At 38.7% G+C, this 20799-nt stretch overlaps 1 protein-coding gene across 8 annotated transcripts in view; it reads right to left on the bottom strand.

Annotated features, from left to right (window-relative positions):
- The window catches only part of JAK2 (Janus kinase 2), a 95440-nt gene that overhangs the window by 43092 nt on the left and 31549 nt on the right, over window positions 1-20799 (bottom strand). Inside the window, exons 1-4 of one of the 8 annotated variants that reach the window (XM_061356406.1) lie at window positions 20074-20305; window positions 11544-11609; window positions 11182-11247; window positions 5961-6211 (exon numbers count right to left, since the gene is read on the bottom strand). In XM_061356406.1, the coding sequence (XP_061212390.1) occupies window positions 5961-6180 (220 nt within the window). In that variant the 5' untranslated portion in view covers window positions 6181-6211; window positions 11182-11247; window positions 11544-11609; window positions 20074-20305. The other 7 variants (XM_061356401.1, XM_061356409.1, XM_061356408.1 and 4 more) reach the window with 7 other exon arrangements.

The raw sequence follows: 20799 nt of genomic DNA, 5'->3' as shown, positions 1-20799 counted from the left end.
TGATTTGGAAAACCTTTTAAATACGTGAAAACTCACAGCACAAAAGGATGACTTCAACCACTGACAAACATTTTGAAGACATGAAGATATACAGGTCTAGAGGTCAGAGTAGGATGAAAATTGCAGTGCGAAAGTCACAGTACGTCAGAATGAAAGAAAACCATGTTTACATTGGAGCAAGACACTTTGGGGAAAGCAGACAAAAAATACTGAAAAAAAACCCAACCCAGATAAAGACAACAGAAGTATCTTAAAAGACATTAAGAGACATAGGTGTCCCTGCCCATGGCAGTGGGGGTGGAACTAGATGATCTTAAGGTCCTTTCCAACCCTAACTATTCTGTGATTCTATGATTCTAAAACAATTCTGGGAAAAGGCAAAGTACCCACGACCCTGCCCAAAGACTCAGAATGAAATCATAGAAATTCACACAAGAAACCAGGAAGGGAAAAAAAACCAAACCATACCCAGCCTTATTTCTTTATTTCCGTTCTGAGCACCTACCAAAAGGGGCAGACCCAAATTTATTTTATCATATCTGAAGTGCATGTAAGACAGTCAGATAGAAACAACTAATCAATTCCATATACAAAACTGCATAAGCTTGTGGAACAGAAAGTAATCCAGTCTTGAACTACTACTTGAACAACTAGCTTAAATTCTTTACAAAAAGGGGTTTGCCTCTGTAGGGAGCCATTAAGAGGGCTAAGAACAAGAGGTCTATTGTGCAGATGTCAGGTTAAACTGCTGAAATCTACAAACTAATCATCTGACACTTGTTTAAGATAAAGATTGCCAAAATATTCCAGAACCACAGGTCCTAACACATGACTTCCTATGAAAAGGAGTCAGACTACAGGAAACTACAGAAATGGAAAAGATTAAAGTAATCAAAGAGAAACTAAAACTAAACAAAACCCCCAAAGGAATAACCCTGAGGGGATTAAGTAACTGAAGCTGTAAATGTACATGTTACAAATTTATGGTGCAGTAGAGCATATCTGATCCATCAGAGTCTGGAGACCTACTAAATTAACTCAATTTTATGGACTTAAAAAGAAATTTATACCATGCAACCAATCATGGTTCTCATTTGATGTGTGAAATGATCATATCTAGATCAACTAGATTACATTAAAGATCAGTTGTCTATAAAGCAGTGACAACTGACTTTGCAGACTTAAAGCTGTATGGTTTCTGCATCCCAAATAATTTCAGATCAATTACAGAGTAATGCATGTGAATCACCAGCCTATTTCAGGATTCTAGCCAGAGGCTAAACACCATTTGAGACAATGCTGAATATTTTCATAGTCTTATTAACTCATTTCCCCTAAGTATTAACAATCCCACATAAACATACTGAAGAAGAACAAATTTCCAAGTCATATTCTTAAATTCAAACGTTAAGCTGCTATATTTCACAAAATACATTACAGATAAAGCCACTTAACCTCTAGAAAAACCTGAGCAAAACTGAAGAAACCCACAGATTTTTCAATCCAGATCATATCATTGCCATTCTGAAACTTCAACTAAGTGAAGAGCCTGACTTTGGAATTCCCCCTGCAAATTAGAAATTTTGGCATTAAAAAAGTAAAAAAAAAAAAAAATATCCACATCACTGTCTTCTTATGTGTGAAGAGTAAATTGTGCACTCATCCATCCCTCACACTTTAAAATTTTTTATTCTGAATGGTGACTTTTACTTTTCATTGCCAGTGCTCAGTGATGTACAGATTACACGTTTTTCAAGAAAAGTAGCACATTTTTATTCATCTCTTTTCCCCCCCCTTAAGAATTGTGCATTTGTGCCAGAATATTCCTGAATTTGAAAAAGTTCAAAGATTATGCAAGTAAAGCAACCCCCCTTATTGGAGTCTTGAAAGTGGTCCACAAAAATATGACAAAAGCAGAGGGACTATAAATTCTTATTTCATGTAAATCTCGCCAATATTATTAATGGCAGGGACTTTTCAAGCAAATGGTAATCTCAGTATTCAAATGTTTTTTCCAGAAACAATGAAAACCAAAAGACTGGGGGTGGAGGTGGGGAATCAAAGTCTTCTGATGAAGCCTAGACATATCAACAATAGTGAAAAGTTCTGAGAAATGTATTTTCAACACTAGCCATCCTATCAAATCAATCAGTGATCAATTAGGAGAGAAGACAGTGACTCATATATAATAAAGCAGAATTGTTCTCCACTTCTCCAGCAAGCGCTATTAAATAAATTTTCTGGACTGTTGCAAAGACATAAACATGATTATCTCTTGGCAAGTACTTTATTTTGTATACAAGGTGAAGGAGCCTCATGATAGTATACAGTCTGTAAAGTAACATAATGCAAGGCTGTTACACAGCAGAATTCTATTCCTCAACCTTCTCCTCTAAGCCTAAAACCAGAATTATTTGCACAGTAGTTTCTTCCTTTCCTCATTATGATTTTAGATCTCCACATTCAGATAAGTCATACTACTTCATTTACCAGGGTTAAGTACCCAGTGAAATAAAGTTTTTCTCTATTTCCTCCTTTATTGGCATTAGGTACCCTTTCACCCACACAGTACATTTTCATTAGGCAATGTCTTTCTGTAAAAAAAAAATTAAAACCCAGAAACTGTGAATCACAAAAGCCATGACATCACTACGAAATGTGGAAGCCATGTGCAGTCTACAGCAGAAATACTTCTTATGAAACTGTCAATTCAACCATATAGTAAGTCACTAGACATATACAGATGAAAGCAATTAGCTTCATGGAATTAATGAGTAAAGACAATTCTAAATAAACCTATTTTCAAAGTCTAATACAAACATCAGTCAGTTCTCACACAACTGTCCAGTAAACCCCTCTAAGACTTAGAAAGTCTTGTACACAGCAGATGGAAAATTGCTTAGCTTTTCTTATATAAAAATAGTATCTTGCCCTCATCTGTCATGTAAACTGGAGGCTTACCAAACTCTGGCACCACATTCACTGTCTCTATCATGTCAGAAAAATCTTTTCTGAACAGTTAATTGAAGGACAGGTTTCCTTTCTTGGCAAAGCAGAGTTTCCTTTCCTGGCTCAGAGTTCTGACTAATTCATTCCTCACCTTGGGAGGCTGGAGCGCAGGAGGGTGCAGGTGGTGTGTCATGTGACTGAAGATTTTCAATGAAGGCTATCACTTCAGAAAAAACAAAACAACCCCACCCGCACCCCACAAATCCCAAAACCAAAAGACCCCCAAAACCCACAATGGGCAGTTGTAATCACAGATAACTCTGAGACATGTGAATCTGCGAAATTCAGAATGTTACGGAAAAAAGTGCTTAAAATTCTTTAGCTACTAACAAGCAATCTCAGGTATTAAGCCATAAAAGCAAGAAATACTGCATACCATCACATTATGTAACAGTCACTCCCTTGAGTTTAACTGAATGCAGACACTGACAGTGTTTATTCATATTAAATGTTTTCCAACTGTATTTTTACTTCAGCAGAATCAAAGATTCTCTGCTATCTTAAGGGGTTCCAGGAAGCACCAGCAGTTTTCAAGGAAGTACCATGGAACTTCCAATCCCTTTGCAACTTAGAGATGGGTGAGAATTAAAAGGTTCCTAGGTGGAATTTCAGGATATCGACATTAAAACCAAAATAAAACAAACCAAACAAAACCAAACACAGAAGTCTAGAGATTCAAGGGTTTTTTAACTGTCAGCTGCCTGTAATTTAGCAACCCAGTCAGGATTATCAAACTGGTTCCCTCTTGGGACTCTAGTTCCTCTAAAGTTAATATCTCAAGGGTTTAACAATCCTAACAGAAGGGGAAATCAGAACAAATAAATTCAGATATACCCTACAGAAATGCAGGGTTCCTATACACCAGCAAGACATGCCATGCCAGAAATGCAATATGCTAGTCAAAACTATGTTCCTTTAACTTTGTCAAAACGTTTTGCAGCTTGCTATTTAAATGTCAGTTAAATTTAAAATTACTAGCTCTGCATACTTTGATACTAATTTATTGAGATTTTCAAGAACATGGCATAAATTTAAACCTGCAGCCTTTTCAGCCTTTTCCACCAATTTAGAAAGAAATATAGCTACAAATTCCATTGAGAAAAAGGTTGTATAATATTGCCATAGTAGCTGCTAGTCAGAAATCCCTCTTCAGAAGACTGTCTACCTCAGCTCTATGAAGATAAAGGCTCAACATAAAACATTTCATATATACAAGCAAGTATAAGTCACTAGTTATATACTTTAGAAACTCTGATGAAGAACGATAAAACAACAGAAAAATACAAAACCAACTTGTACTATTCACACAAATTATTTTTAATATTTGTACTACCTATACCAGCAAAACAGTAACTGGTACCCCACAAAGCTAGAAGTCTTGAGAAGCACTTGTGAGGTCCTACAAAACAAGCAATATAGTATGAAGTATTCAGATGATCTCCTGGGAAGCAAGACTAATTGTATTTGTGGATTAGCAGGAACTGGGTTTTGCATGTTTGTGATATGGGTGAGAAGAATATCATACATGGCTCAGGCCCTTTTCTTCAACTGGAGGAAAGAGACTATAGAACCTTGGGAATACAGTGGAAGGTATCAGAAAGATCTTCATTTGAATCACCATCAAAAAGATACTTTAACTTCAAGAACACTCTAGGTCAAGCTGTAAAACTCAGACCTACAAGATCTGAGTCAAGAATGGTGAATTCTCATGAAGCAAAACTTCTGAATACCACACTACTTCCTCATGATCTCCCAGAATGAATCCTGGGCAGTGCTTCTGCTGAATTCACTGTTTTGCTTATCTGTTACATGAACAGCAACTCTACAAACTCAGATCTTAGTCAGACTCTGCCAGGGCTGAAGATCCCCAAAGAACAATGGGGCTTCAACCCAGGGTAATCTTTATCAAACTACCTACTCACAGCATGAAACTCAGTCAGTACAAAACATTCAACAGCACAGAAAAAAATGACAGATCCATCCCAAAAGTAGTCATTTAAAGCATATTTAAAAACATCATGCCAAAAAAAAACCCCAAAATCACAAAAGTGTAAGGTGTTTCAAGATAATAAAATATACAGACTCAGCAGCTTTGTATTTGTAACCCAGTATAAAAGAAAGATTTGGAATTACAAGCCTTTCTTTCAAATTCATTTGCACCTGAAATGTGGTACTTGGAAAGTTAAAAGACACATATAGTCTTGTACCACTGACAGCCCAAAAGAAGATACGAAGATGCATGTGCATTTATGTGTTCACATTTGCATGAGAAGCAAAAAGACAATCACTTTAATATCCAAAGTTTATTGGAATTATTTTTTTATTCATAAATTCAAAATCAAGAAAGATGCATGCACAAAATGCATGCTTGAAGTATTTTGCTCTGGGTCTCAGCACATGTTCATGTTAAACTCTGAGTATATGTAACAATTCAAAGGCATTCTTACATATAAACGTGATTATTTCAAATATATTCTCCTGTCATTTACTCACTTCATTTTCACAATATTACACACAAGTAGTCATCTCTAATAGAACAGTTTCCACCTGCAAAGTGATTAAACATGTATAACATCCAATATATTCATAACTTCCAGGGCCAATCAGTCTTGTAGGATTGCATTAGAAAGCAATTCAAGTTATTTCCAGCTCCTGCTGTGATTTAGCTATCCAAACTATATGTCAGTTCAATGAAAGAAGACTTCAAGGTAAAGGACAGTACACCCTTGAACTATTTTAAAGATGGCAGTTACCCAATTACAATCCCAGTTTCACAAGCTCTCTGACAGGAACAGTTTTGCAGCTTGGTGCTAATTACTTCAGAAAGAACAAAGAGGTTAGCATTTCAGTTAAAATGCCACCACTTTGAAGGGCTCTGGATTATTAAAAATTTTCTTGCATTAAGCTGAATTTCACTCCCTCATTAGGAGAACTGTTATGTACGTACTTACCACAGGCTTTACAGGCAACAGCACAGATCTCTTCTGCAACATATTCGCCAGCTGGAAATTGAAGGTAATCTCCTCCTGTCTTCCCAGGAGAATGATAAAGGTATACTTGAAGCAATGGTTCTGTCTGCCTGGGTGCATTGCTATTCCCATGGATGTCACCATTCTGATGGACACTAGAAGTTTCTGTACCTTCCATATTTGTCATTGTAAGACAGGCCATTGTTCGGTTTGGTTCTGTTCAGAGCATTTGCCTAAAAGAAATGTAACGTGTAGTTCTTGACTAAGTGTATTTGGTTTTGCTTATAATACTCCTATTTCATGACATTACCGTTCTGACACAGGAAGAACATTAACAGCTGAGGATAAGAGAATGGCTTAGAAGATTTACTAAACATTAAGTTTCTCTTTGATTTACTAGGTAGTTCTAGTTTGAAAAACAAAAGACACTATGACAGGAAAACCAAAGATATTAACTTAGAGTCTCACTAGAGGATTTATTACCTCTCACTGGATTTTAGACACTGTATGCTTACCTGTCCAGTTGAAACATGGTACTTAAATCTGAAAGCTAAAGTAATCCCTCTAATGACATATGTACAACTCATATATTCCCTGTTTAAATACAAAGACTGCACTGGTAACTTACAAGACAATTAGCTAGGTTATTAGCTGGCACTGATGAAGAGAAGGGCAGCAACAGCACCTTTTGGCTGAGTTTTAATCTTAGGTAGCCACCTAAAAGAAAACATGTACTAAGTGAGGTGAGACTCGTAAGTCAGAAGACTTGGTTTGTGTATACTAATCAGAAGACTCCCAATGCCGTCTTCTTTCAGGCTAATGATCTGAAGTTCATTGTAAGGAATTCAAGCTAGAAATCTTCTTTGATAAATATAATCGAAGAAAATAAGAGACTAATAACTCAATATATAACCACATATATAACTATATATAATAATTGTTTGTTTGTTTGTTTTTAAAGTGAGTGACTGCATATTCTGAAAGCCAGATGAAGAATGTCTTTGACCTTCTTCAACTCTTTAGGGCTCAGTGTTGGGAGCAGCAGTGTTCAACATCTTTGTCAGCAACATGGACAGTGGGATTGATGCACCGCCAGCAAGTTTGCCAAAGACACCAAGCTGTGTGGTGTGGTTGACACACTGGAGGGAAGAGATACCATCCAGAGGGACCTGGACAGGCTGGAGAGGTGGGACAGTGCAAACCTATGAAGTTCAACAAAGTGAAGTGCAAGGTCCTGCACCAGGGCCAGGGCAATCCCAGGCACAACTACAGGCTGGGCAGAGACTTGGGAGAAGGAGGAGAAGGACTTGGGGCAGTTGATTGATGGGAAGCTCAATGTGACCCCCAGGAGTGTGTGCTCACAGCCCAGGAACCAACCGTGTGCTGGGCTGCATCAAGAGGAGCGTGACCAGCAGGTCGAGGGAGGTGATCCTGCCCCTCTACTCTCATGAGACCCCACCTGCAGTGCTGCATCCAGCTCTGGGGCCCCCAACACAAGAGGGACATGGACCTGCTCAAGTGAGTCTGGAGGAGGCCACAAAGATGATCAGAGGGCTGGGGCACCTCTGCTATGGAGACAGGCTGAGAGAATTGGGCTTGTTCAGCCTGGAGAAGAGAGGCTCCAGGGAGACCTTGGACCAGCTTTCAATACCTAAAAGGGGTCTACAGGAAAGCTGGAAAGGGACTTTTTACAAGGGCATGTAGTGACAGGACAAGGGGGAATGGCTTTAAACTGGAAGAGGAGAAATTTAGATTAAGAAGTTCTTTACTATGAGGGTGGTGAGACACTGGCACAAGTTGCCCACAGAAGCAGCTGTTCCATCCCTTGCAGTGTTCCAAGGCCAGGCTGGGTGGGGCTTTGATCAATATGGTCTAGTGGAAGGTGTCCCTGCCCATGGCAGGGGGTTGGAACAAGATGATGTTTAGGGTCTCTCCCAACCCAAACCATTCAACGTTTCTGTGACTAAATTGTAATTTTAATCAGTCTAATCCACCTTCATGATAAAAGCTTTGACCACAGTCTGTAAGGCTCACTTTTATTAAAACTGATACTAAGCAGCTACCACCTGGAATTCAGCATTTCATATTTTCAAAATGCAGAATAGGTCTAAACAAGACATCAGTTATAAGGATTTGGGATTTTTTATAATCACTGAATGTTTTGGGCCACTATAAAGTCTCCCTGGGGCTTTCTCTTCTCCAGGCTGAACAACCTCAACTCTCTCAGGCTTTCTTAATGAGATAGGTGTTCTAGCCCTCCAATCATTTTTGTGGCTCTCCTCTGGATTCGCTCTAACTTGCTTTCATTGTCTTCACACAGCTGGACACAGGATTCCAACTAAGGCCTCACAAGACCAGAGCAGAGGAGAAGAATCACATCTCTTAACCTGTTTGGGGTTTTTTTTATATAATACAAATGGCTTTCTGGGCTGCAGATACCCATTGCCAGCTCATGTCTCATTTTCCATCTACCAGTATCCCTAAGTCCCTATCTGTAGGGCTGCTCTCAACCCATCTGTACGCCAGTCTGATACTGGGTATTACTGCAACCCAGGTGCAAGAAGAGCTTGCACTTGGCCTTGATGAATCTCATGAGGCTCACATGGACCCACTTCTCAAGCCTGACCAGGTCTCCTGAGTGGCATCCCTTCCCTCAAGCCCATCAGCTAGCTGAACTACTCAGCTTAGTGTCACCCCCATACTTGCTGAGAGTGCACTCAATCCCACTGTATATTGCTGATGAAAATACTGAACGGTTAATAAAGATATTCAGCATTAAAGTGTTACTGTTTCACTTAAAATATGTTTAATGTTTTGGATAGGTAGATTGGTGTTACATTCTTAAATGTGCAATTTTCAACAGCTTTTGTTTATATTAGACTATATTGCTGTATCATAAAAGAACTGTTTAGAACACGATTTTTCTAAATTTTCTGCTCTCAGCTATAATTACTGAGGGAAGGATGAGTGTACAAATATATATTTATGTGGGTGAAAGATGACTTGTGCTACAGAAATGGACTTCAATGGTTAAGTCAGCAGAAACACGAGGCTGAAAACTTTTAAGGAGGAAAACACTCACTTCATTCTCTACTTGACAGACAAAAATATTAAATTACACAATGCAGGAGGATTAAATTATTCTATTATGATGGTAATTCTAGGGGAAAGAAAAAACCCCCCAAAATATAACAGAGAAAAAAAGAAAAAAGAAACACTAGCATCAAGAGAAAAGTGCATAATTTTATTTCACAAACAAAGCAACACATAGAGCCACTGTACCACAGATATATTAAGTCTGAATTTCTGGGTGCAAGTGTCACTCACTACATTCCTTGGACCCCGATCTAAGGTGGGCATATAGAAACACAGTCTAGTTTGTGTTGGAAGGGACCTTCAAATGTCATCTAGTCCAAGCCCCCTGCAATGAGCAACGACATCTTGAACTAATTAGGTTGCCCAGAACCATCCAGGTTGGCCTTCAACATCTCCAGGGATGGAGCACCTCTGACCTCTCTGGGCAAGCTGTGCCAATGTTTTACCACCCTCATTGCAAAGAATTTCTTCCTCATGTCTAGCTTGAACCCTCATTCACACAGCCAGCAACCTTTAAATGTAAGAGACTTGTGCTTTCAACACAGGTAACAAGAAAGTGTTGAATTAAGAAAAAAAACTGTTTATGTTAACCGATCAGGGAATTCACATTTCTTATGTATGTAAGTCAACAGTATGTAAGTGTTATGTTTGTGCTCGACCATTTGCTTATACAAAGCATTCACAGATTTTATCTCCAGAGGAAGGCTTATTTAATTAGCACAGAAATGTTTCTAAAACACCCCAATAATAACTCTGTTGAATATAAACCTTCACCTGAAGTGGCAGATTCATTTAGATCATGTGGTATTATGTCCACCCAGCGCTGAAGGGAAATACTGTTTAGAGAACTGAAAACCTGGCCGATTTCTAAAGTGAACTAAACAGACTTGTTTGTGCCGAGCTCTCCTTCATAAAGTTTGTGCATTTAGAAACACATTTGCCATTTCAAAAAAAACCCAAACAAAACAAACCCTCATCATTCCCTCCTTGTTTCTATATAAATATCTCCATAACCAAGAAGGGAATTTTACTTGATCACACATAAATATGTGAAATAACAATAAAATACAGTAAAAAATGTAAAGTAAATATACAGAGTAAATACAACATGCAAAATAGCCTACTCCTCTCTTTCAATGCACCCAGAATGAGACTTTTTCAGGTAAGCTGCATTACCACAGATTTATCTACCTGCCAAAAAGGAGCTATGTCCACACATATCTGAAAGTGGGTACCTGACATAAGACTCAGCTGAAGAGAAAAATGGCCTGGTCATTTATCAATGTAACAACAATGTGTAACAGAATCTGGATGGAATATAAACATCTTGATTTGGAGATCAAGTCTACTAACTATAAAAGATCTGACTGGTACTGATGAACAGTGGATTTGATCTAATAGGATTAATTTAATGTTCCTATTCTGAATAATATTTCAAGTCGCAGCTTCTAAAGGATGAGGTTAATCCTTCCCTGTCTTGCTCTAACTGCCATAACCAGTATCCACAACACGTTTACATGCAGCCCTCTGTTGCTGTCTGTACCTCTAGTGCATCTGAGGATTAATTTTACCAGCCACACCGGACTGCACTAATTCATACAGTTCTTTTTTAAGTCAACCAGAAAGAAACTATTAATGAGACGGAAACACAGTATTTATGCAAGAAATGTCATTATAATGAGGACAGTATCCTCATTATCATGAGGACATACATGGCCCTCATGATGTAATAATATGGAGCATTCATGGACCCATTCAGAACCACATTTTTTATTTCTTTATTTGAACCATGGGGTCTACAGTTTTGCAAAATCTAAACTCTTTCATGCAAATAATTCTCCCCCCTGCAGCTTACATTTTTATGGTTTTTTTTGTGGGTTTCTAGAGAAACCTGCAGGGCTAGGATCTTAAACTATACCACTTCAAACACCTAAGTTTTAAATTAAGCACCTAATTTTTAAACTAAATTTGGGAGGTTCAAATATCAGAGCAATCTTGCACTACAGATAAATCCCCACTGTTAATTACCTTTTATCACTTGAGAAATCTCTGAATGAAACATGAGAGTGATGGAGCTCTTTAAATAAATATGTAATAAGTCACTCACTCACTGCTGGTATCCGCAGGAGGTCAGACAAAGCAGGCGCACGAGCAGTGGTGGAACATAATGTCTCTGCAGTAAAAACACATATTTAATATTAGAAAAGTTAATGGCTATGAAGAATACATAACGCACTGCTGTTTAGGAATTTAAAACTGTGTTAAGGTACAAAGTGATCCACTCCTATCGTATTTGCCCAAATTCCCATCTTCTTTGCCAATAAATTTTTAAATCTAGGGTTTTTGTAAATACAAGGTTTAAAAAAACCCATTGTTTTAAAACGTTTTAAAATGCATTTTTGGTACTGAGGCTGCTCCTCAGTTCTAGCAAGAAATTGGTGTACGAAATCCAATCTGAAATATAGTTACCAATTCATTGTTTTCTTCAGTCACCATGTTTTCCTTTTCTGTGAATACAGCATCCATTTAAGAAAACTGCTGATGGCATTACATGAAGAGAAATGGAAAAGTAATTACAAAAGGAGACATGGTGTGTTCACTTTCTGTAGCAGCACTTCCTTTCACCAGAACAATTCATTCTGTTTGAAAACCACTCATTTCAATTGATGTGGAAGTTAACACCAACTGTCATGCAGCAGGAAGGACAGGGCACGCCCCCCTTGCTCTCCTTGCACAACATTTCCGTGGTTTCAAGAAACACCACTTGAAAGCACTTAAGAATAACAGCAACTTCCTGCACCAGTGAAAAAAATGATACATTCCCTGTTGGGACCCTCCCAGTGTAGAAGAGGGCCTGGCAGAGAAGCAAAAATGCATTTTAAAAGTAAATAAAGGGGGAAAAACTACAGTTGAAGTTCAAAGGGGGCAGAATTCCAACTGGGAGAACTGCAAGTTTTGTATTTCATGACTCTTCAAACAGAAATCTCCCTGGACAGGACACAGGAGAAGGAAATCAACACAATTTCCTCAGCACCATGCTGTGTCTACTGAGTCTATCATCAATGCCCTAAGAAAAAGGAACATATCTCAACAAGCAGTAAATTCAGCTTCTCTCAGAAGTTAGGCTGTTATGGCAACGATCAGCTTTTCTCCCTTGCAATGCTGGCTCTGGAGATAAGCAGTTTTGCCGTGTTTGGGCAGCTGTGTATTTTGTACACACCTCCAGGGATTTTCCTTCAAATGCCGTCTAGCCAGCCAATTAAGATCTGATCCAAAGTCCACTACAATCAATGCAAATTTTCCAGACCTGTATTAAAGTGCCAGAGGGAGAAAGAGGGGGTTGTCTGCGGCAGAGTAGTTTATTACTGACCTACTGAGCACACATTCCATGCACATGGATATGAGAACTTGAGATCAAACAAAGCACAGAGCCACCATCTGCTCGTGCAGGTTTCAGGTCAAGAGGTATTGCTGTGTACTGCAAAGTGTTTTCTACTTTTGAAGTACTGTTGCATGTTCAGAACTGCCTAGCATTCATCATTCACAAACAGGCTCTTGACTCTGAGTAAAGCTGCATGAAGATTTACCTCACAGTAGTTAATTTGCAGTTTTTCCAAAAACTCCAGATCAGTTGCATAGCATCATTGGCTGCATGAGACAACCACCGATGAACTGATGGAACAAATCAGGTTAAGAACTCCAGGCACTTCTACTCTCTGCCTAGCATTTTGAATAAGCTTAGTGACACTGCAGCTTTCATTTTCAAACACAAAAATTGGACAGAGCAGCCTAATACCAAGTCTGTCCTTCTTCACATGACAAACATGAAAAATGGTCACTTGCTTATGAAAGAGCAGCGCATAGGTCTGGTCAAAAAGCATGGAAACTTGGAGACTAAAAACTCAAGCCGAACAAGCTCACTGTGGTTATTCTGACATTCTTTTTCTACAGACATACCTATTTATAGGATCAGCACTGAGGCCTTATAAAACTATTCAGTTTATATAGTTTCAGACTAAGTCTTATCTGACACAGCTTGGGTCTTCTAAAAGCAGAGTTGCAAAGAATGTTACCTGGAGCATACCTGGATGCCCAATTCCAAAACGCACTAGAGTCTAATGAAACCCAGCCAAAATAAATATTTCACTTCTAAACCAAGATTATACTAAAAAAAGTCAGTCAGCTTCCCACTTGTAATCGTTTTTGTTAGTTTGGCTGGTTTGCACTTAATATAGAAACACAGAATCATAGAATAGTTTGGCTGAAAGGGACCTTCAAAACTCATCTAACAAAACACCCTCTGCAATGAGCAAGGACATCCTGAACTAGATCAGGTTGCCCAGAACCATCCAGCCTGGTCTTGAATGTCTCCAGGGATGGTGCATCCACCACCTCTGGGCAACCTGTGCCAGTGTTTTACCACTCTCACTGCAAAGAATTTCTTCCTCATGTCCAGCCTGAATTTCCCCTTTCAGTTTAAAACCACCACCCCTTGTCCTGTTGCAGCAGACCCTGCTAAAAAGTCTCTCCCCATCTTTCTTACAGGCCTCCTTTTAAGTACTGGAAGATGCTCTAAGGTCTCCCGTGACCTTTCCCATCTCTAGGCTGAACAATCCCAACTCTCTCAGCCTTTCCACATAGGAGATGCTCCAGCCCTCTGATCATTTTTGTGGCCGTTCTCTGGGACCCTCTCCCGCAGGTCCATGTCTTTGCTATGCTGAGGACTCCAAAGCTGGATGCAACACTGCAGGTGGGGTCTCACCAGAGAAGCAGAGGGGCAGAATCACCTCCCTTGACCTGCTGCCACACTCCTTTAAATGCAACACAGGATACAACTGGCCTTCTGGGCTACAAGCACACACTGCTGGATCATGTACAGTTCTTCACCCACCAGTACCGCCAAGTCCTTCTCCTCAGGGGTACTCTCGATCCCTTCATCCCTCAGCCTGTATTGATACCAGAGGCTGCCCCGACCCAGGTGCAGAAGCCTGCACTTGGCCTTGTTGAATTTCATGAGGTTCACATGGGCCCACCTCTTGAGACTATCCAAGTCCTTCTGGACAGCATCCGGTCCCTCAGGGATGTCAAAGTGCATCATTCAGTGGTACACTTAATATTTAATTATAGTCCTCCCGGTTCAGTTTGAATAGAGACAAATGGACCACAATTAAATTTTCTCATAAGGTACACCCAGCAGACCTGTTATGCTTTTAGAAGTTTAAAATCTTAAAAAGGTAACAACAGTGTTTATATTCTGCATGTAACAGGCAGCATTCCGTGCAAATCTGGTCTTATGATTTCCTTTATGTATGTAGTTTGTTTTGGTAGGTTTGGGGGTTTCTTAAACACAGAAATATACTAAATTCAAGGAACCAAATGCACATGCTGCTTTGACAGGCAGTAAAGTACTGTATCAGCATGTGCAGAAATGCTCCTTAATGGAACCAACAAGAAATTCTGAAGTCTTTGTTCAGTCAGAACATTCTACATCAGCCAGTATTTCACACAAAATTTACAGCAACAGATTCACACCTTCCTACCACATATTTATGAGAAAACATTCTTCTGATTAACTTTATCAAAGTATTCAACAACCACTTTAAAAATATTAGGCACTCTGGAAAATCTGATAACATTTTCCATGCTTAGACAACAGATGCCAAGTTCATACACAAAGTTTATCTGTGATTTCAATACATCATCTGCACTAAGAAAACTCTTTGTCTTTTCCCAGGTAATATTTATTCTGACTTTAAAAATAGCTTTCACAAAAATATCAGATACTGTCTTAAAGCATATTTCAAGATGTTTTGTAATTAAAAAAAAGTATGTCTCCAGATCTCATGATCTTTTTCCAACATGCTTTGCCTATTGAGCGATCTAAAAGCTGCCCTGCCACGAGGTAAAGCCACTGACACACAGAATCATAGAAGAATGGTTACGATGGGAAAGGACCTTAGGATCATCTTGTTCCAACCACCCTGCCACAGGCAGGGACACCTTCCACTAGATCAAGTTGTTCAAGCCCTTGAACACTGCCTTCAACACAACATCATTCCAATGCCTCACCACTCTCATATTGAAGAATTTCTTCCTTGTATCCAACCTGAGTATTCCCTGTTTCAGTTTAAACCCATTACCCTTTGTCCTATCACTACAGTCCCTGATGAAGAGTCCCTCCCTGGCATTCTTGTAGGCTCCCTTCAGATAATGGAAGACTGCTATGAGACGCTTTTCCTGTCTTCATATGGGAGGTGCTCCAGGCCCTTTATCATTTTTCTGGCCCTCCTCTGGACTTGCTCCAACAGCTCCATGTCCTCCTTATGTTGAGGACACAAGAACTGTATGCAATATTCCAAGTAGGGTCTCATGAAAGCAGAGTAGATGGGTAGAATCACTTCCTTTGACCTCATCGCATTTATGATGTAGTCCAGAACAACGACAGAACAACTGCTCATAAAAGAAACAACTGCACAAAGTGACTCCAAATGAATTTTCCTGTTTTAGCAGCTGTACATTAATATCACACAAGGATTTTTAATGTTACAAGATTTGAATGCACATGGTAGCAAACAGAAAAAGAAGGAAGATGACAGACAACCTAACATACCAATGACAAAACCTACGCTAAAAAAAGCAGAGAAGCAAAAATAACATTTGCTTACAGTTTTCACTTGGCAAACCAGTGCATGTATCAGCAATTCAGCAAGAGTCCATGAACTTTTGCACAAGGAAAGAGTAATGATACTGGTTTGATCTGCCTGCATGACACACAGGGACCAAGTGAACAGAAGCTGTTAGTATGAGGATTTTAATCTTTTCATTCTGGTTAGGAATTAAGACAAATAATCATGATTTCGAAGTTCTTTACAACACAATGAAGTCCTTGCCCTAGCTTATCTCACAAAGAAAGCTACATGGGGTGCTGTAAGAAAAGCGGAATGAACAATACACCCTAGAAGCAATAGAACAACAGAACAATACCCCAGCATCACAGTAACCTGCCAAGTAGGTGAGTTACCAGAAAAGCAATCAAATCAAAGACCTGCCCACAAGCAACAGCTCTGCTTGGTTTTCATAAGAACTTTGGCAGAAGTCAGTCTGTATCTGCAAAACATTTCAGTTTCACCATGATGATAAATTTCAGCAAAAGGCTATTTCAGCAGTAAATTTGCAAGCAATTCAAATGATTGCCTAATTGTTTTGGCAAAGATTACCTCCCAAGACTGTGACATTTCAGGATCCTTAGTCCACTCAGTGCCACTATTACCTGCATAGCTTTATATGCACATAGGAAAAGTAACCACAGTAGGTCAGAAAGACCGTCTGCCTGAAGGATGTGGAAAATGTCTCCAATTTCCTATGATTCTCTTATACATATCTAAAATTCTTCTCAAGTGGTGCAATAAATGATGATGACAGCAAAATTAGGACTAACTGATTCTTTCACAAGTATGCCACAACATCCTATCCTTTTCTGTGAGATATACTAAAAACTGAATTCTGTTTAATAGCTCAGACCATGAAATGAGGGTTAATTAGTATAGCATAGGTCTTCCTTAATTGATTCTTTGATATCTTTCAAAAAGACAGAAAAAAAGGAATTGCCAGTGCTCCTGTGTGCATGAAGTGAATTAACTCAGAGTAAAAAGTGTCTCAGAGGATTGCTCACTACTAGTCTCACTCTGCTTAGTGGCTTTTGGTTACAAAAGAAATGCAGAACACTGTTGTACACCGATGCCAGTGCTTTGAATATTTAATGTAAAAACAACTACCAGTGAATTACCAAGAAATTAGGAGACAATAAAGAAATAGTAAAAAAAAAAAAAAAAAAAATCACATTTCAAAGTGGAAAAAAATATTCTGACTCACCACTGAAACAGAAAAAAGTATTTTTCTATTAAAAGGCATTTTTATTGAAAACAATGTCTAGGGGAAGAACACTTCAATGCTGGAAAACACATATGACAGTTACAGCTAAAATCACAAGTTAAATATTGAAAGTAGAAACAAAAGCAAAAAGTACAGCAGTAGCAGCGAAGTAGTTTGGCAGATTGCTTGGCCTTCATAAACACTGTAAGAGTGAAAGAGCAGGGCAGTGATGCTAGAAGACACTTCTGAAGAAAGTAAGCTTTCTTCTTCATAACTGAAGAAGGATTTATCAAAATACAAACCAAGTTATTGCTACAGTACTGTGCAGACAAAGAATAGCATCAACAGTTGCAAAAGATGCCAGTTTAGCAGATGCTGTCAAGAATCAAGCAGGCTGCGCTAAGCTTGCCATTTCACATTGCCAGCAGAGTGCAGAACAGCAGCAAAGCAGACACTAGCCATATCACAGTGGAAAAGGTTTCAAAATGCTACTCTTCTCTCAGCCACCAAAGACTTGTCCTTTTTCCTGTGGCAAGCAGGGATTTCTCATGTAAATGTCTACTCTCAACAGCTGCACTCTGGAAGAAAAAGAACAGCAAAGACCTACCACTTGCTGTAACTTGGTACTTCTGAAGGACATCAGACCTCCAACAAAGTTCTTTGTCCTCTCCAACCATGGGAGTGCTCTGAAGCTCTGAGTCTTTACTAAACAGGTATCTTCTAGGCAAATAAGAATGGAACAGTTTCATCAAATGGATCTGTATCCTGGTAGAAAATACAAGGTTCTTTTCCTTCACAGAAAATAAAGGGTTTCTCACAGCAAACATTTCTGTGAGGAAAACCAGACATAACTCTTTCCAGTTGCCACTGGCTGTTAGGATAAATTGCCCAGCTTACAGTTGTTCAGGAAGCCTTTCTCAAAACCTGGATTTTAACAAGTTAAAGCCTTTTGGACTGTCATCTCCTTTTTCTTGCGCTCTTATCTCACTTCCCCAGTCTGGCAACTTCCCTCCTCAGAGGTTAGTAAAACTACTGCCTCTACAGTAACTGTCACATATGTTTACACTTTTCATAAAGTCTTGAGGGCTGAAGAGCTAGAATTTTCTTCCTGTGAACCATGAACAGAAGATTATGTAGCGGGGGAAGGGCAGTGACACCAGCCATCTCCTGCAAGCAAGTAGGAGGTACACAGAAGGAGGAAGAGGCAAAGTAAATACAAAAAGTGTCAAAACAATGTTTAAAAACTTTCTTTCCCTTCCATGAGTTAAGCCACTTATTTTATGTTTTACTCTCTTCCAACAGAGCTTGAATTTAATAGCATCAAAAGAAAAAAAAGGTGGGGGGGGGGTGAAGTATAAAAAGATCCCTATTACTGGCCAAGTATCAGAATAGAATAAGAAAAAACTGTGACTCAAACCTCAAAGACTGATTGTGAAAATTTGCAGTCACTTTATCTATAGTGAGAAATAATGACACACATATGAGTACCACTATGCCTGTTTGTTATATTGCCATAGATTAAAAGGCATCTCCAGTTTCAATAGCCAGAATATCAGGACTGAAACTACTCTGTCAAACTTCTAAATCTCTACCTTTAGAGATTAGAAGTATACCTTCATACTTTACCATACATGGTAAAGTGCCATGTAAAATATAATCATAACCACAGCCACCTTTTCTGCCTACAAAAATAGAAAACAAAGATACGCACTATGTTCTTCACTATATTACAAGATGTACACCCTGCTCCAGCATTTGTGGGTTCCTTGGTTTCTTTCCTCTCTCAGTTTTCACCACCTGACAAAAGCAAAGGGTAAAGTAGTCCTGGACAATAAAATTGCGTAATATGCTGCATGATAAAACATGCATGACCTTGTTTCCTGTAACGTTTTTCAGTGAAAAACATTGGGAGGGAAAGACTCTCCCCTCAGATTTACCAGTCATCAAAAATATGAAAACATCTGGACCAACTAAGCTACCCCCTTACACATATCCCAGCTTCTACACTATCTGAACAGAATCTGAACACATGTGCTTCAACAAATTAGCCCTTTACAGAAAAAATTGACATCATGTAAACAGGATAACATTTAAGTCAGAGTGAATCAGCAATCTCTACCAAATAGGCAAAAGCAGGAGATGCCAGTGTCTGTTTTGGACTCTCCGGAAAGATCCCCTTCATCTTCAGCCTCCTCTGCTTTCTCAGCTTTAGAAATTGTCTATCAGTAGGCCAGACCTGATGTAAATCTCATTTCGAAATTCCCTCCTCGAGGTGCAGGATTTTCTAAGGGATTTTAGTGGTTACACACACATACACACAGAGGCATGCACCCCCCCTTGGAAAACCATACCCTTATGTAGAGGAAAAGAAGCTAGCTCTTTACAATGACACATCAGTTAAAGAAACCTGGAATACTAATATTATTTGGAAGTGCTTAACTTTGCATTACCTGTTTGCAGAAAACGTAAATACATGCAATGCAATGTATATAAGATATCTTGCATTTTCTTTCAAGTTTTGTTTAGTATTGCAGAAGCAGCTAAAAATCTAGGCAAGATTACACCCTGAAGTTCTAAAACAGGTAATAATAAACCTGCCCTAAAAACTGAAAACAAATACAAAAAAATACAAACAAGCCAAACCCCAAACAAACTGAAAACCAAACCAAAAACAAACAACAGCTGCAAAAAACAAAAGCACAGCACCTCCCTCCTTGCCTCCAACTTAGATCCTATGCAGATTCAACAAAGCTACAATGAGCATTGTGCATGAACTAAATCACATTTACAAATCCTTACAGAATCAGGGCCTGGCCATATAAATGCAAAACAATAAAACATTAATAAGACCCTCTGAGATACCCAAGCAACAATCTTGTAAGACAGTGCCACAGAAATATTTGAAATCAAGTTATGTCTGTAAATGAATGTTTAATTAAAATACTAACACTCTAAACTCAAAACTACAGAAACGTATTCACAAGCTTATCAAAAAATGATCTGGAGTTCATTTACCATATAGATATTGCAGTTCCTGTTATTCTTTGATAGAAGGGTTGAAGAAATTATTGTTGAATAATTTATGCGAACAATGTTGACACTTTATAATTTGTAAAAATGTACTTACTTGATAGTTACTTAATGCTTCCTTAATGACCAGTGGCCTGAGAGCTCTCCATTTGCTCCCTATCTGAAATACCAGCCATCTTTTCGCAAAGATACAGCACTACATGCTTTGCCAAGATCACGTTATCTCTATAAACACAGATTGTCAGAAAAAAAAAAGAAAGCAAAAAAACCCCAGGGCTCTTAAAGTAAACAAAGGTTTGTCATAAAAAGCACCATTAGCAGAGATTCTGCAGAACTCCAATGATAATGACAGGGAAAAAAACAAGTTTCATTAAGAAGACACACATCTGTTCATCACAAGGCAACATTTCCAATTGCTTTCTCTTGTATTTCTTTTTTTTTCTTTTTTTTTTTTTTTTGAGAGAGAGAGAGAAAGTGAGAGAGAGACTGGTGCTTCTACCCCACTGGAAAAGAGTCAAATTATCATTGTGTCCAGTACTTAGAGAACTCTGGTTTTAGTATGATTATGCAATTCAATTGTATGCTTTATTTTAAAGATAAAGAAAATACTCCCAATTAAGATACACTTCCAAAGATCTCCCTGTATTCATATTGCATATTTCTCTAAGTGTTGAAATAAGAATGACACAAAGCTTTTTTTCATGATTCTTGGTATTATATCCTGAAAAAGCATAAGGAAACTGCAGAAAGCAAGAGCACATGAATTGTGACCCAATAGATCAAAAATCTCCAGCAGACTGGATTTAAGAAAAAAAGCGTAATA

Source organism: Neopsephotus bourkii, unplaced genomic scaffold (genome assembly GCF_033783945.1).
Source record: "Neopsephotus bourkii isolate Nb327-2 ecotype Australia unplaced genomic scaffold, CSIRO-AGI_Nbou_v1 NB_851, whole genome shotgun sequence".
In the NCBI taxonomy this organism is placed as follows: Eukaryota; Metazoa; Chordata; class Aves; order Psittaciformes; family Psittacidae; genus Neopsephotus; species Neopsephotus bourkii.
Note: the sequence above shows the minus strand (reverse complement) of the source record. Positions and strands in the feature narration are given on the sequence as shown.